This window comes from Sander lucioperca, chromosome 21, assembly GCF_008315115.2.
Source record: "Sander lucioperca isolate FBNREF2018 chromosome 21, SLUC_FBN_1.2, whole genome shotgun sequence".
Classification (NCBI taxonomy): Eukaryota; Metazoa; Chordata; class Actinopteri; order Perciformes; family Percidae; genus Sander; species Sander lucioperca.
The window spans coordinates 27711297-27726964 of record NC_050193.1 but is presented as its reverse complement, the minus strand read 5'-3'; the positions used below and the strand labels follow the sequence as shown (position 1 = coordinate 27726964).

At 41.6% G+C, this 15668-nt stretch overlaps 1 protein-coding gene across 2 annotated transcripts; it reads left to right on the top strand.

Moving 5' to 3' along the window:
• The first annotated feature begins 1148 nt into the window (after positions 1 to 1148).
• On the top strand, positions 1149 to 13432 carry zgc:171844 (uncharacterized protein LOC100151763 homolog). Of its 2 annotated transcripts, none has more exons than XM_035996693.1 (6): positions 1149 to 1440; positions 6590 to 6707; positions 9620 to 9693; positions 9841 to 9955; positions 11372 to 11433; positions 12759 to 13432. In XM_035996693.1, exons 1-6 carry the CDS (start codon positions 1362 to 1364, stop codon positions 12875 to 12877), a joined length of 567 nt encoding a protein of 188 aa, XP_035852586.1. In that variant the 5' UTR covers positions 1149 to 1361; the 3' UTR covers positions 12878 to 13432. The 2 variants fall into 2 exon arrangements, with proteins under 2 accessions (XP_035852586.1, XP_031176880.1); XM_031321020.2 differs by having other exon boundaries at positions 1150 to 1440; positions 6587 to 6707.
• Positions 13433 to 15668: the final 2236 nt, after the last annotated feature.

Here is a 15668-nt window from a genome sequence, read left to right as displayed (position 1 = left end):
ATGGAGTCTGGTGGAAATATGCTGGCTCTATACATGCTAAAAGTCCTGATTATTTACATGGAGTCTGGTGGAAATATGCTGGCTCTATACACGCTAAAAGTTCTGATTATTTACATGGAGTCTGGTGGAGATATGATGGCTCTATACACGCTAAAAGTCCTGATTATTTACATGGAGTCTGGTGGAAATATGCTGGCTCTATACACGCTAAAAGTCCTGATTATTTACATGGAGTCTGGTGGAAATATGCTGGCTCTATACACGCTAAAAGTTCTGATTATTTACATGGAGTCTGGTGGAGATATGCTGGCTCTATACACGCTAAAAGTCCTGATTATTTACATGGAGTCTGGTGGGTTTGGTGATGGTGATTTCGGGGCTGTTTGATGTTAAACTAAAAGGATCTTACTCTTTAACTAAAAGGTCTATCTCTGTAGGGATCCTTTCATAATGTTGTCAGACACTTAGAATAATAATCTGAGTCTGTCAGAGGCAAAAACACAACTTTTAGTGGACAGAAATTCACGAATCACATTTGAGGCTAGAAGGGATACAGCTACGAGAAAAAGTGTCTGTTTCAGCACCAGAACGACAAGTTAGCCTTAGTTTAGGAAAAAGATCGTTGTTTGGATTAAAACACTCCCGAGGAACGAACACGCGTTTCCTGGGTGAAAGTATGAAAATTGCATTATAATAGCCTATTAGAGTTTTTTTGCAAGATTTTGCGTAACTTCCGGCGGTTACAGCTGTCAAGCTCGCTCAATACTGGACCAATTTCACAGATTTTTGCTCCCATTCGCCCTTAAACAAAAAAAACATGGGACAAATCAGGTTGAAAAATAGGCTACCGAAATGTCCCTTCCCTTGTCCCTGTTCTCATTGGGCTGCTGCTGGGTGCAAGGGCGTATATGCATGTAGGCTATTTAAAAAGCGACAAAACATCAATTTTTTTTGTTGAAAAAGCGTCAAAAAATGATCGATAAAAACAAAAAAAATTGAAAATGCGACAAAAACCTTAAAAAGGAACAACTTTGAAAAAAGAGCCCCGTTTTAATTATGGGGGGGGTTGTATCTTATCTAAATCACACCCATGGCTGGGTGTCATGGAGCCGGCCTGCCAGCAGGGGGCGCCCTGCAGCCTCCGCTCCTCCGTGCTGAGTCTGACATCCTGCTCTGTAGGAGTCGGTTCAGCATCTGTTCGGCAGCTCTCCTCCCGTTAGATTCCCTCACACGTTACAGCAGTTCTGCATGGACTTAGTCGATAGGCCTACCTTTTTAATATCAATTCTCGAGCTGCACAAATATTGACTTGAATTGTTCTGCGCAGTGTCTAAAAACAAGGGGGAGTATTTTTGAACGATATGGAAAAAGAGAGAAGATCGTCTAAACAGTACGGCTCTCTGGAGAAGACGCAGGTGGACACAGCGACGGAGGAATCGAGTGAGTTTTGAGTTTAACAGGATGCTTGAATTGTGTTTCTGTATTAAGTAATCAGCGAAGGGAAAGGGATGTTTTTGTTGCCCCAACTTTTGAAGCAGAGGGGATGAAATCTTCAGGTGCCTGCAGATCCTCACAGTGAGCATGTTCAAGTTGTCTGTCTAACAGAGGGGATGTTGTGGAGGTGAGATTTCACTGCAGGCGAAATTTATTAATTTGACAGTTGTATTATTTTATTTCTTTAAAGGCCATATGTTTGTCCAAGAGTTTTCCAACATGTATGGTCTAAATTTAGTTCTCGAAGAGCCTTCTTCCCCACTGCCAAGAATTAAATTCCAATAATGGCTTCTAGTTTTTTCATCTTTTAGTTTTTCTTGCTTCAGAATAGTCACATTTAAAGATACTGTAAAAAAAGGTATGTTACAATATCTTTAAAATAGCTTTAATAGTCCAACATACACGTATATTCAGTTTACTGCCACATTAAGGCAAATATAAGCAGGTTATCCTCACGTTTCAGCTGGAGTTAGAGAATGTTTCACTTTTTTGCATGGAAAAAAACAAACGATAAATTGTCGAAATAGTTGCAGATCATTTTTCTGACGCTCAACCAATCAGTATATCAATATAAATCTTTTCATAGCTTTAATTTGTAGACCTAGAGGGTCAGTGCACAGCAGGACATTCAACATATACAATACATATTACAGTAATGAATGAAAACATTTATTTACTTGAGTTTTTGTTTTAGGATAAAATTATTTTCCCCTATAATTACTAACAAATTACATATTTCTTTCCAGGAAAATTCCTCGGAAACTATTAGGAAACTACAGAGACGAGAGTTTATTTGCATCCTCACAGAGAGAGAAATAGGAACAGTGTCAAGTCATACTGATACAATTGGCTAAAGTTTGGTCATAATAAGGCCAAAATATTTGAGTCTTTAAAAATAGTATTCATCATATTCATCATTTACCTAAGTAAAAGTAGCAATACCACGCTGTAAAGTCCTGCATTGAAAATGTCACTTTAATGGAGACACCCTTATATCTTAAAGAGGAACTATGCAGTTTTTTTTTAGCTTAATTTACCTTAACTGAACAGTTTCGGAGTCATTTGAATGGTTATATGACATTTCAAGTTGAATGGTGGTCGTCTCGCTCCCCCCTAGCACATGTGAGCTGAAAAACCACCCTCGCAACTTTGGGCCGGTGGCCTCAGCGTCAGGAAGTATGGCGTGATATCAGGTCTCAAGATGTAACGAGTTGCTTCACGGCACTGCACACATCCAGGAACCTGCTAGCTATAAGAACAAGGTAGTGATGGAGTTTTTCACACTATCGTCATGGCTGAGCCGGCTAAAAAGAAGCAGAAAGTTTGGAAAGCATTGTCAGAGGAACAGAGAAAGAGGAAACGGCAGACTGACCGAGAGAGGAGTCAGACACGAGTAAACATAGGAGCTGTAGGGGGGGCTATAGAGAAACCTGTAGGGGGAGCTCTATGGAGAAACCTGTAGGGGGGGGGGGCTCTATAGAGAAACCTGTAGGGGGGGTCTATAGAGAAACCTGTAGGGGGAGCTCTATAGAGAAACCTGTAGGGGGGGGCTCTATAGAGAAACCTGTAGGGGGGGGGCTCTATAGAGAAACCTGTAGGGGGGGCTCTATAGAGAAACCTGTAGGGGGGGCTCTATGGAGAAACCTGTAGGGGGGGGGGCTCTATAGAGAAACCTGTAGGGGGGGTCTATAGAGAAACCTGTAGGGGGAGCTCTATGGAGAAACCTGTAGGGGGGGTCTATAGAGAAACCTGTAGGGGGAGCTCTATAGAGAAACCTGTAGGGGGGGCTCTATAGAGAAACCTGTAGGGGGGGGGCTCTATGGAGAAACCTGTAGGGGGGGCTCTATAGAGAAACCTGTAGGGGGGGCTCTATAGAGAAACCTGTAGGGGGGCTCTATGGAGAAACCTGTAGGGGGGCTCTATAGAGAAACCTGCCAGCAAAAAGCGACAGAAATGGCCAAAACTGCATAGCGCCCCTTTAAGCTTGAGTAAGATTTTAATTTTGGCGTTCTCAAGGCTCACTTCTTGGTTTTTCCCATTTTATACAACCATCTCCTCAGTAATACCATGTGTGCAACATTTTACTATAAATGGAACACATTCATTTTTATTTGATTGCTTTCTATTTCACATGGTTGACTTTAAATGTGTCTTAAGGGTGTGACGGTATTACTTTAGTTGTAGTAAGAAGTAAGATCACACAGTAAACAATATAAACTGCATTCACACAAACCTGCGAGTATGATGGTAATGTCTTTTCACACAAGGCCAGGTAATTAAGAGCGGATCCGAGCTCTGCTGGATGACTCATCGTTGCCCCTGGAGAGGAGTAGGAGGCTGCAGGAGGCAGTGCAGATATTCAGTGATGCTTGAAGAATGACTGGGGGTGAGGGAAGTATTCACAGAGCTCTGATCAGATCATAGCAGGACGGTGGAATTTGATCCAAGGAAGTTTTTAATGTTTACAGCTGAACAGGTTTCACTAAACTCATTCATAAATGTGTGTGCTTGTTGTGTTGTTTGTGCCTGGATATTTAAATAGTCCCACATTAGGTTTTTCATCATGAGTCTCGAGAGTCCCATGAGCTTGATAACCTTGACAGTTTTCCTGGATGGGAGGTGTTCTCCAGAACAGTCTAAAGGACACGTCCCACCCAGGCCACCCCCTGTTCGAACTGTCACCGCCAGGCGGTAGGATTGGGCATCGACATTACATTACATTACATGTCATTTAGCTGACGCTTTTATCCAAAGCGACTTACAATTAAGTGCTTTCAACTGTGAAGGTTCAAACTCCAGACAACAAGTAGTAAGTGCAAATACAGTAGCTTTAAATAGGCAAAGCTACAAAGAGATGGATTATTATTATCCGAGGTGTAGTCGGAAGAGATGTGTTTTTAGCCTTCGGCGGAAGATGTGTAGGCTTTCGGCCATCCTGATGTCGATGGGGAGCTCGTTCCACCATTTGGGAGCCAGGACAGTGAACAGTCGGGATTTCGTTGAGTGATTAGTTCTCCCTCGCTGTGACGGGGCAGCAAGCAGTTTGGCTGATGCAGAAAGAAGTGGGCGGGTTGGGGTATAGGGTTTGACCATGTTCTGGATGTAAGCGGGTGCTGATCCGTTCGTGGCCCTGTACGTAAGTACTAGTGTCTTGAAGCGGATGCGGGCCGCAATTGGTAACCAGTGAAGAGAGCGGAGGAGCGGTGTAGTGTGAGAGAACTTGGGGAGGTTGAAGACAAGTCGAGCCGGTGCATTCTGAATGAGCTGCAGGGGTTGGATGGCACATGCAGGCAGGCCAATTCCTACTTGGAACCGATTCCTACTTGGAATCGTTTCAAAAATTACGATTCCAGTAGAATCGTTTCTTTATTGGAATCGTTTAGAGGATTTGGTTTCAAATCCGATCATCACTTCCCAATTTAACATGCGCAAGTTTTGGTTTCCGTAGTGGCCAGGCGCTTGTTGTGTTGCAGCCAAGGAGCACAGTAAGCAGCGCTCTAGTGTGGCTTTATTTTACATTGAAAAAGCTCTGTAGAACTGCAAACCACCATTGAATCAAAATAAAACGTTCCTCTTATTTGTGAAAATAGACACGTGACCCGTTTCAACTCCACCCCTCAAAGAATCGGAATCGAGAATCAATAAGAACCGGAATCGAAAGGCAGAATCGGAATTGGAATCAGAATTGTTCAAATCCAAATGATGCCCAACCCTAGCCTGGATGCCAGCCGAACTTAGCCCCGCCCACAACATTCGAGGTCGGGAAGTTCGGTCTGGACTTGATCCGTTGAGAAGCAATTATGCTCGAACAAGATCTGTTCGGACCAATCAAATTGTCGGACAGATGATCAACAGTAACAGAATCAACCACGTCACCAAAGAGCGCTTGGGTTGAATTTGTTTACAACAGGTGGCTGCCGCTGGAGAATTGAGATGTGTAGATTCCACCATCGCGTCTGTTACAGAAGATATCGACAGCGCGTTAATTTTAAATCCATTTTATTTCTGCGTTACAAACAGCTTTAGGAAATGACAGAGTTTTAGACGGAGCGGAGCCTCAACAACCGCCCGAAAGCACGTAGCGTTATATGGTGGAGAGAGCTAGAGAGAGACTGAAGAGAGAGAGCGCCCAGCGGCGTTAGAACAAAGCCGGGAATCAGAGAAATAAAACGTGTTTTCGCCGATTCATCTCTAGCAATGCAACTGTAGCAAGCATCTCACTATCACTAACGTTATCCACATTCATATTTAGACGCAACAAATGATATATCCAGCTTCAAAAAAGTCTAAAAGTCGTAAGTTAGAACGAATGCATTGTGCAAAGAGTGGTTGCTATGGAGACGATACACAGTGTTGAGTTCTGTTGCTCTGATTGGTTGTAGATCTATCCAATGAATGCAGAGGCATTTTCTTTCCTGGTTCGGTTGGAACACGCCCCATAATCACAGCCCAATGGAGCGGTTTCTGACTCACATTCTGACTAGAATCTGAGTATGACGATGTCAGGCTAGCAGACGGTACAAATCCATCAGAGCAAATACAAACAGATTCAAAAACAGTTTTTACCCGACTGCAATAACTAAAATCAGTGCTGCTGAATTGAACTGAACTAATAGTCCATTGAGGGATTGCGCAATAAGTGTGGTTGTGTATGTAAGGATGCTGTGTATGAATGCCTGTTCATGCTGTTTTTGGATACTATGTATTTTTTTATTCTTTTTTTAATGACGCACTGCCGGGTCAGTACTTTTGAAAATTTCATTGTGCAAGTGACAATGACAATAAAGTTCTATTCTATTCTATTTTATAACCAAGACTGGTGGTTTATTAGATATAATGAGTGCAATACATTACTCCAATTAAGCAATTTTGCACTTAAATGTGCAAGGAATTGCCAGCCTCAATTTCACCGGAAATCAACTGAAAGATGTCTTGTTATAGGGTCTACTGTCCATCATGTATTTCTTTAAAAAAATCACAATAGTTATAGCAGTCGAACATAAAGTATTTTTATCTAAAAGAAGAAAGCATCTAACTCCTGTTGCCATGATCAGAATCAAACAAATGTGTTTTGGTCTGGCCTGTCTTTCAGCAGAGGATGTCATTTCCATGGCTGACTCCACGATTACCATCGAGGACATTGAAGGAGAGCTGTGCAAAATAGACCGCATAAGAGACATCCTCGTACGGAGGGAATCAGAGCTGAGATACATGTAAGATCTGCTTCTTCAACACGAATTCTCGTCTTCAGTATTTAAAATGACATAGACACAAAAAGGACACTGACGGACAGTGATGGCATGATAACATTAGAGCCAAGATGATCTTCTCTTCTTTCACGTTATGTTCCACTGTTTTGGAACAGTTAACTTAATGTATATTATATTTCTTTTGCGGGGTGAAAATGGGAATGTGCATCACTATTCATCCTGTGGATGCGTTTGAACGCAGATGGAAATGAGAACAACGTGTGATATGTGACATCATGAACCACCAACACTTATCTGATTTTATTTTGAAAGCTCGCACAGCACAAACAAGTCAAAGTCGTTATTCTCTGTTTTCTCTGATTCATCATAAGGCCACATTATGCAGTGCTGGTCTCTGTTCTCAGTCCCTCCCCCCCCCATGTCTGTCAGACACCAACACTGAAGCAGCCATGTGCATGATGGCAAAAAAGTGTGTAAAAGAAAACAGCCGTGCTATTAAAGGTCTTAGCATCAGGTTTTTTTCAGATCTCGAAAGATGCCTCTGCAACGTGATATCATGACTTTGCGTAAACATACACGGCCACTTTCTAAAGCCAAGTGGCGTGTTATCTGTACGCATTTTGAGCGCCGTATACAGCGGATGGGTTGGGTTTAGGAAAAGAAGAACGCAACGGTTGACTTTAAGAAACGTAACACGCAGGACAAGATCCCCGGTCTCCTGGGTGAAAGTCCTGTGTTTGACCCATCCTCCCCCCCGACCAACCTCCCTACGCGGATTTTCGCACTTTCATACTACTCGCTACGGCGTCAATTCACACGCAATCGCAAGGTAATGTAAGTCAATGGAGGCCAAACGGCGTTGATAGACACACTAAAAAGCGAGTATGCGTCTTGATAACACGCCAATAATGGCATTCGAATTGGCGTGTCATACATACACCACTTACTGAGATCAGTCTGGCCCTTTTTTGTCGAGACCTTCCTCATTATTTCTTGTTCTCGTCTTGCAAAGCACTTTGTAAGATCTGTTTTAAAAAGTGCTATATAAATACATTTATTATTATTATTATGATTGTATTATTATTTCGACTAGGGATAGACCGATTATCAGCTCCGGCTGATTATCGTTTTTTTTTGGCAGTTTGCAGATTATCTGTATCAGCGTTTTATTTGCCTGATAACCGATAAAGTTAATGAATTAAAAAGTGCAATACTTTGGCTCGGCTACAGCTCTGTGTCTGTGCCTCTGCTTCGGTTTCATGTCCTCCCCCCCCACAACACTATCTGGCTATCTGTTACTGGGGATTATGTTGAAAGTTTCTAATTTATGAAATAATTGCTTCAAGCATTTAAACAAAGTTTTGTGTTCGAGTTTGTAACTTTCCAAAAACTTAATTTTGACTTAAAGATTTTCATGTTCACTGTAAATGCATGTCGGTTCCAAATATCAGTTATCGGTTTCATTAACTACTAATAATCGGTATCGTCCTTGAAAAACAGCGTGCAGACCAGCACTGCATAATGTGGCCATATGATGAATCAGAGAAATCAGAGAATAACGACTTTGACTTGTTTGTGCTGTGCGAGCCTACTTGTGCTACTTGGGCGGAGTGATTTGCTCGCAGCACCTGAGAAGCCCCGTGGTGAGGAGCAGAGAGTAACAACGGTGCTTTTCAGGTGTTGCGCTAATCACTCCGCCCAAGTAGCAGAAGTAGCAGTGCTTCGCCTTCTGAGAATATAGTTCCCAGTTTGTATTAGAAGATGGCTGTGTCTCATGTGACCTTGTTATTTTGTACACGCTGTGACTATACAAATCACAACATGTAAATAGGAACATGTTGGCGTTATTTTGACACTTATTGGGAGCAGTAGGCTAGATGGAGCCAGTTACCTCCAGGATCTGTGCTAAGCTAGGCTAGCGGTGGGGCCGTCAGACAGAGTTACAACACGCACGGAGATGAGAAGGGTATGTATGGACTTATCTAACTCTGGGGGATACGGGGAATAAGACAAAGTCCCAATAAGTCGGCGTGTTCCTTTAAACCAACAGCTCAGAGTACACATTTCTGTTAGAGCCATTTCCCTCTTTACACCGTAATAGCACTTACACACACACGCACGCAAGCACAAACACACACACAGACAGACAGACACACACACACACACACACACACACACACACAGACAGACAGACAGACAGACACTCGTGTGACGGCCCCTGATGTTTTCAAATCTGCATCAGAGTCAGACGGTGAAATGAGATCTGATACTTTGAGCTGTGAGTCATTCACAGAGGGCAGCGCGGCCGTGTTATTCCAGCTAATAAACTCACACCTCGACGCCATCTGGACACCATCGGTGTTTATTTTCTTTTTTTTGATAAGCTCCGACAATTTCACATGGATGTTTGTGTCAGGGGTGTGCAGATTCGGACCCAAATTGCAGAAAAGTGAAACTGAAGCGTAAAACATACACACAGATAGAACAAGTAAAAAAAAAAAAAAAAAAAAACAGACAACAGAGTGAACATACAAACAGGGAATGACATAACAACAATAAACAGGAAAAACCACGACCATGACAGTTTGCATGTAAAGTTAGGAGGGGAATCGCTTTGCTGCCATGATATGATATTCCATTTTATATTTTAAAAGCCTTATCAAGAGAACACTAGTTATTTCAGTCACACATTCACATATTTCTTACTTCTATTTTAGTTCTTATTTCTATTGGTTCTTAGAATTTCTCTTTATATTTCTATTGAGAGTGGAGCTTATTTAACCAACCGATTCCCCCCCCCGGATCATTAAAGTATTTCATTTGATTTGATTCGTTTAATTATACTTTTGTTTTACACTGGCATCAGCTGATTTCCTGCAAAATATCTATTCATGATGTGTTTGTTTTACACTCAGGATGGATGACATCCAGCTCTGCCGAGAAATCACGAGGCTGAAGACGGAGCTGCAGAAACTTGTCTCGACTCCAGGTAAATTAAAAAGCAGTCACCGTCAAACTGTGTGCTGTTTGTCACGTCTTATTTCACCTGTCTTCTTCCGTCTGAAAATGGAAAGAAATGGGATATAAAAGTTTATGACGTTAACCCTCTGGGGCTTGTGATGTGACTGTTGAGCAGATGATGATAAGTCCAAGGCGGACAGAGAGAGGGAGGAAGAGCTGCTGCAGCAGGTTAACAAGCTGGTGGAGACCAGAGACTTCCTGGTGGATGACGTGGAGTTTGAGAGGCTCAGGTGGGGTTATTAAATCAATCGATTGAAAAGACAGACACACACACACACACGCCCACACACACACACACACACACACACACACACACACACACACACACACACACACACACACACACGCGCGCGCGCGCGCGCGCACGCAAGCACACACGCACACACACACACACACACATAGTGCGTTTCACTATCCTTGTGGGGACCCGTCATTGACATAATGCATTCCCTAGCCCCTTACCCTAACCTTAACCATCACAACTAAATACCTAACCTTAACCCTTACCCTCACCCTAACCATAACCTAATTCTAACCCTAATCCTAAAACCAAGTCTTAACCCTCAAACAGACCTTTAAACTTGTGGGGTCCAGCATTTTGGCCCCACAAAGTTGTCTGGACCCCACAAGTATACTGGACTCCCGTTTTTTTGACCCCACGAATGTAGTTAAACAAGAACACACGCACGCACACACACACACACACACACACACACACACACAGCAGCCATGACAGTGCTTTTTACAAGATAACGGGCAAAGATAAAGGTCTGATCATGTTGCTTGAACTTTAACTTTAACAGTTTAACTTTACAATTATAGCTTTTAGCATGTTGATCAGTCTTTACTGTTATTCATACATACTTCATATATTCCATGTACAAGCTTATACACTTCAATCATGTCTCCTCTGTATCTTCTGTACATACAAGAGTTGGTAAACACAATTTTCTTGATCTCTTAGTGATGCACGCACGCACACAGACATTACAGTGCTTTTTACAAGACAGGCAAAGACAAAGATGTGCAATTCTAAAGGTCTGGATCTTTTTATGTTGATTATGTTGATTGAACTTTAACTTTAATAATTTAACTTTACAATTATAGCTTTTAGCATGCTGATCAGTTGTTCCTTTAGTTCAGTACTTTGCCATATGACTGAATCTCCAGGACAAACGTGATCAGACTATTGATCCAGTGAGTTTTTAAAAGGTTGTCTGATCTTCATAGCTCTGTTCTTACAAAGCCTTGTCTCTTTGTGTGTTCTGTGCATCCTCTCTGAATAATAATATTGAGAGCAAGTCCACTGTCGCTCAGATGGTTTGTTTGTGGTGTTAAATTAGCTGTCACGACTGATAAGCAGGCGGTTGTCCATGCCAAAGAATATCTTTGAGTGACATTGTGATGGGCCTCAGAAAGATTGCAGGGATGCGAGAGGCCATCTTCTTTCATTATTCAACGTGTTTGTGAGATTGTGTGCGGATGCAGCAGTGAATTCACACCATGTACTGAGGATTAAAACCCTCTCCTGAGGATTTGTCAGTCCAGCCTGTAGCCTTGGTTTCTCCTTTACTTGCAGCCCAGTGACATTTAACATGATTGAAAAACTCAACAAATTAAAAACAAGGATATATTCTTCTCCACAGGGAAAGAGAGGAAGACAGAGAAATGGCAGTCTTCTTACAGTCCAAATTTCCTAAGGCAAAAGGTGAGTCCAACCAAGACTTTTCTTCACTCGAAAAACGGCCACATAAGTCGTTTGTTCGAGCAGCAATTACAACTCATATTTACGTTAATAGTGGTGGCTCCCACTAGTGTCCGTAGTAAATATGAAGGGAGCAAAACGGAAAGTAGCAACCCATCCTCACTCCGATCTCGTTAAATACTGACACTTGGTCAGTGGCTCTCAGCGTCGGATACCGACGCAAAAATCACCTTTAAGTATCTGTATAGACCGCACCGGGCACGGCAACAGCTTGACCGCGGCGCTGTTAGATGACGTAGTATTAAAGGACAAATCCGGCGCAAAATGAACCTAGGGGTTAATAACTCATGTGTACCGAGTCGACCGTTCTCTGGGATATGTTTTCATGCTAATCAAATGTGACCAGTGTTAGCGCAAACCGCTAATTAGCTTATAACGCTAGTCGTCAGGGCAGAGGGTAAAGTAAAAAGAAATCTCTATTTTTACACCACTATCAAGGCTCAAAATATCACCACACGTCAACGGTAGCATAATGAGGGTCCCTACATGTAAACCCAAGAATTGAGAACTTTGTAAGTGTACAGACAGTTTATTAAAAAGATAGTTTAGAAAGACAGTACCGTTGACGTATACTGTACATGCAGGCGCCATCTTGGGAAAACAGTATTAAGTGAGACAGTGGTAGCGAAGTAGTAATGGAAAATCCGCCAGGGCTTTCACCCAAGAGACCAGGGTTTGTGTCCCAGACGTACATTTTGTAACCCCACCCGCGATCTTTTCCTAAACCTAACTGTCCCGTTCTTGTGCGACATGTCAGTTAAACATATGTCTTGACCCAGAGCGTCAAATAGTGACGTCAAGAGTCCAGACCAAGCGCGTCTAAATATGACGCCAAAGTAACATCTGATTTTAACCCAAACCACGATCTTTTTCTAGACTTAACTTAGTAGTTTTGGTGCCTAAACCTAACCAAACTGCAACCATTTCACAATGTTAATATGTTTTTTAACTGCAATGGCTATGTTCTGTGGTTTAGATATGAGGTCGTATTTCCTGCCACCACTAGGGGGCGTTTATTTATGAAACGCTCCTGTTGGTAGTGCGTTTTGTTACCTTCAGACAGAGCCAGGGTAGCGGTTTCCCCCTGTTTCCAGTATTTGGGCTAAGCTAAGCTAACAGCTGCATACAGATATGAGAGTGGCAAGAAATTGAAGAAGCATATTCCCTGAAAACATTGCACTTTTCTTTTAAGGAATATACGTTTAAGTGAAGATGTAGAGGATGAGAGTGTGAACATGACTTTACTTTCAAGTCTCTTTTCTAATCAGGTGCTTCACAAGATCAAAACATGGCGTCCAAATCTCAGCAGACGTCAGCGCCGTTTATCAGTAAAACTGGACTCACAATGCTGAAAGATTGCTGCGGCTTCACCTGCTCCATCATGTAATACTGTGTGTGTGTGTGTGTGTGTGTGTCTGCCGTACTAGCAGTCACCTTTTGGCTGAATGCGCCGCCATCTGGCACTTCCTGTACCCGGCTCACAGTCACCTATTCGCGGCTAAACACAATTACCAACTGCCGCTAATACGACGGAGCTCTGTAGCCGGCGAGCGAAGCTCTGTAGTTGGCATCACGTGACCAGCCGGTGGTCGCCAAGTTTTCATAGGATATCATACCAATTGGTGTGCATACATTTTATGTACATACTGCATCGTACAAACCCGTTTATGAGAATCTGTTGCATAGGTAGAGTAGGAATTTGGCGTAAACAGCATTACTGATCTTGAAACGAAGGTGATATTTCCCCAGTAACAGAACTTTTGCTCCACCAATTTGCCGGTCCAGTCAGAGAGACTGAGGGGAAATGACACAAAGTTGAAGAAATGTAAAGCAACGCTATAGAGAACTTTTCCCGCTTCGGTCCCACTACAGATTGGAAGAGGAATTGTCCCATTATGTCTCATTGGAACTACAGATCCGCTACCCAATCTGGCAAACTTGCATAGTGCGGTTATAGCCGATAGAGGGCCGCAAAGTGAATGCAGAAGTGCCGTTCACCCTGTTACGATTTGATGAACCACTGAAACGATTTTGGAAACATTATTTTAAGGTACAAAAAGTTCTCTAGTGTTGCTTTAAAACCTTATAAGATTCAGGGCTGTTGAGAACACATTCAGGGCTGGAGCCCCATGAGCCCCCCCTCTCCCTCCACCCCTGCCAAGTCACCGTCTCTGTCTCCTACTATAGCTCATTTTCTCCCCTACTTAACTTCCACTGAATCTGATTTTCTGTACCTGCTTATCGCTGCACTCATTTCTCTGTAGCACCTGCATTCATCTACATATGCTTGTATGTACATACATATATGTAAGAGATGTGTATTAGAATATTGTTGCTGTCAGGCAGAAACCATATTTCATCATTGAATTTTTTTTTCCATAAATCAATGCTTTTGGTCACCCTTTACGACTGTCTGTGGGTTTTACAAATACTTAAACAGCGACGAGTATGGACGAGGTGATTATGTCTGACTTTGTCTGAGAAAAACAGCTCAATAAAATGTTTTCAAATGATTTTTTATTTTTTATTTTATTGTTTATTTATCAGGGACAATACCTATAACATTATCACAACCTAGATGTGAAAGATGCATGGTGTTTAGGATGTCTAGCCTCCGCTAATTTGCAGTCCTTGTCCCTGGTCAGGCTTTTACAAAAACATCATCAACAACAAAACAAACAGTCCACAAAATTCTCAGAAAAAAACAGAAAGAAAGGGAAATAAAAAGATTGTTTTTTTACATAGCTCATTTTTTGCTCACATCTCTGTTGTTGCACTGTAAACCCGAATGCTCAAATGAATTAACTGGAATAAGTACTGTAAACTTACAGTTTGTTAAGAAGTTCTACTTACTTAAAACGCATTGTTGAGTTACGGTTAATTAAAACGATTGAACAAGAAACTAATAAATATTGAGTTAGTGAACATGAAATACTGAGTTTCTATATTTAAAATTATTCAGTTATGTTAATTTAATACTTTTGAGTTGCATTTTACTGATTTTTGAATTGGCTTAATTGGTACTTTAACCATAATCAAAAAATGCAAGTTCATGTTACTCCACATATTTTAGCTCTAACAACTTGTTAAGTTTATAAACTCAACAAATGTGTGGCAACTGATAGCCTCAATTTTTTTGGCGTACTGCTTACTATTTGGGTTTACAGTGTGTTTAAGCCATAATTTGGCTTTTGTGCTAAACACTTTCAGTTCTGGTTGGGATTTAAGTTCCGTGGATAAATAATTCCATAAGTGTGCACCTTTTACTGAGGATTAACCCATCCTTTTTTCATTTTCTGAAAAGCAACAGTTGCAAGGTTTTTGCCCGACAGCGACGATACATTTTGTGATTTACTGCTGTGAAATACTGTGTTTAAAGTCTTGCAGAGAGGAAGCTGACTGGCTAATACTAATGCTTTCTGTCCAATTAATGTAATTAGATATTATTATAGTTGCTCTGACCTTCTGTTTGTGATGTATTAGCTGTTAAAGAGTCACTGAGGGAAAAAACTACACTTGCTGTAGTTCTGTATTGAGTGTTGTTGTTAGGCTTGTGATTACTTTTGTTTTTGATTATTGGGAGTGGTCTCATCTTTTTTTCCTTATTCAGTTAATCGTTGGGGACATGAAAATGTTACAGTTAGCATTAGCAGCGGAAGAGGGGAGATGCCGTTTATGAAAATATGAAGAAAATAAAAATGCAGACCTTTGTACTTTCTGTTGGTCATCCGATGTAGACACAGTTGAGGAGATTTATGCAGAAGGCTGTCTCGCAAATATTGTTTATTTCTGTTTGCTACTCAGTTACTCAGCAGGCCACAACTTAAACCAAAGTCTGATGTCTGATCCGGATGTATTTAGTCATTAAGTAATATGCCTTAAAAGAGAAAATGTGTACTCTAATATTATTTTCTGTGACTGTAGAATGTATCATCTTTTGCAATGCTGTTTTGTTTCGGCCCCTTTGGAGCTTCATCAAGAGAATTTAAAAATCTTGAGTATTTGAATAATCTTAACGAAGGTCCAGAGGGGCCGAATCGTTAGTTTCTTCAATAAATGGTGTTGCTGTAGCAAAAGCAGAGTGCGGGATCTTACTTTTTCAACACATTTTAAAAGACGAGTAAGAAATATTTGCATTTCAGAGAAAGGCTGTGTGTGTGTGTGTGTGTGTGTGTGTG

What these genes read in the sequence shown, in the direction of transcription:
- zgc:171844 (XM_031321020.2), top strand. Translation starts at nt 1,362, where the DNA reads ATGGAAAAAGAGAGAAGATCGTCTAAACAGTACGGCTCTCTGGAGAAG. An exon ending in GAATCAGAGCTGAGATACAT is followed by an intron (nt 6,708 to 9,619) that starts GTAAGATCTGCT and finishes TTTTACACTCAG; the next exon opens with GATGGATGACATCCAGCTCT. An exon ending in CAAATTTCCTAAGGCAAAAG is followed by an intron (nt 11,434 to 12,758) that starts GTGAGTCCAACC and finishes TTTTCTAATCAG; the next exon opens with GTGCTTCACAAGATCAAAAC.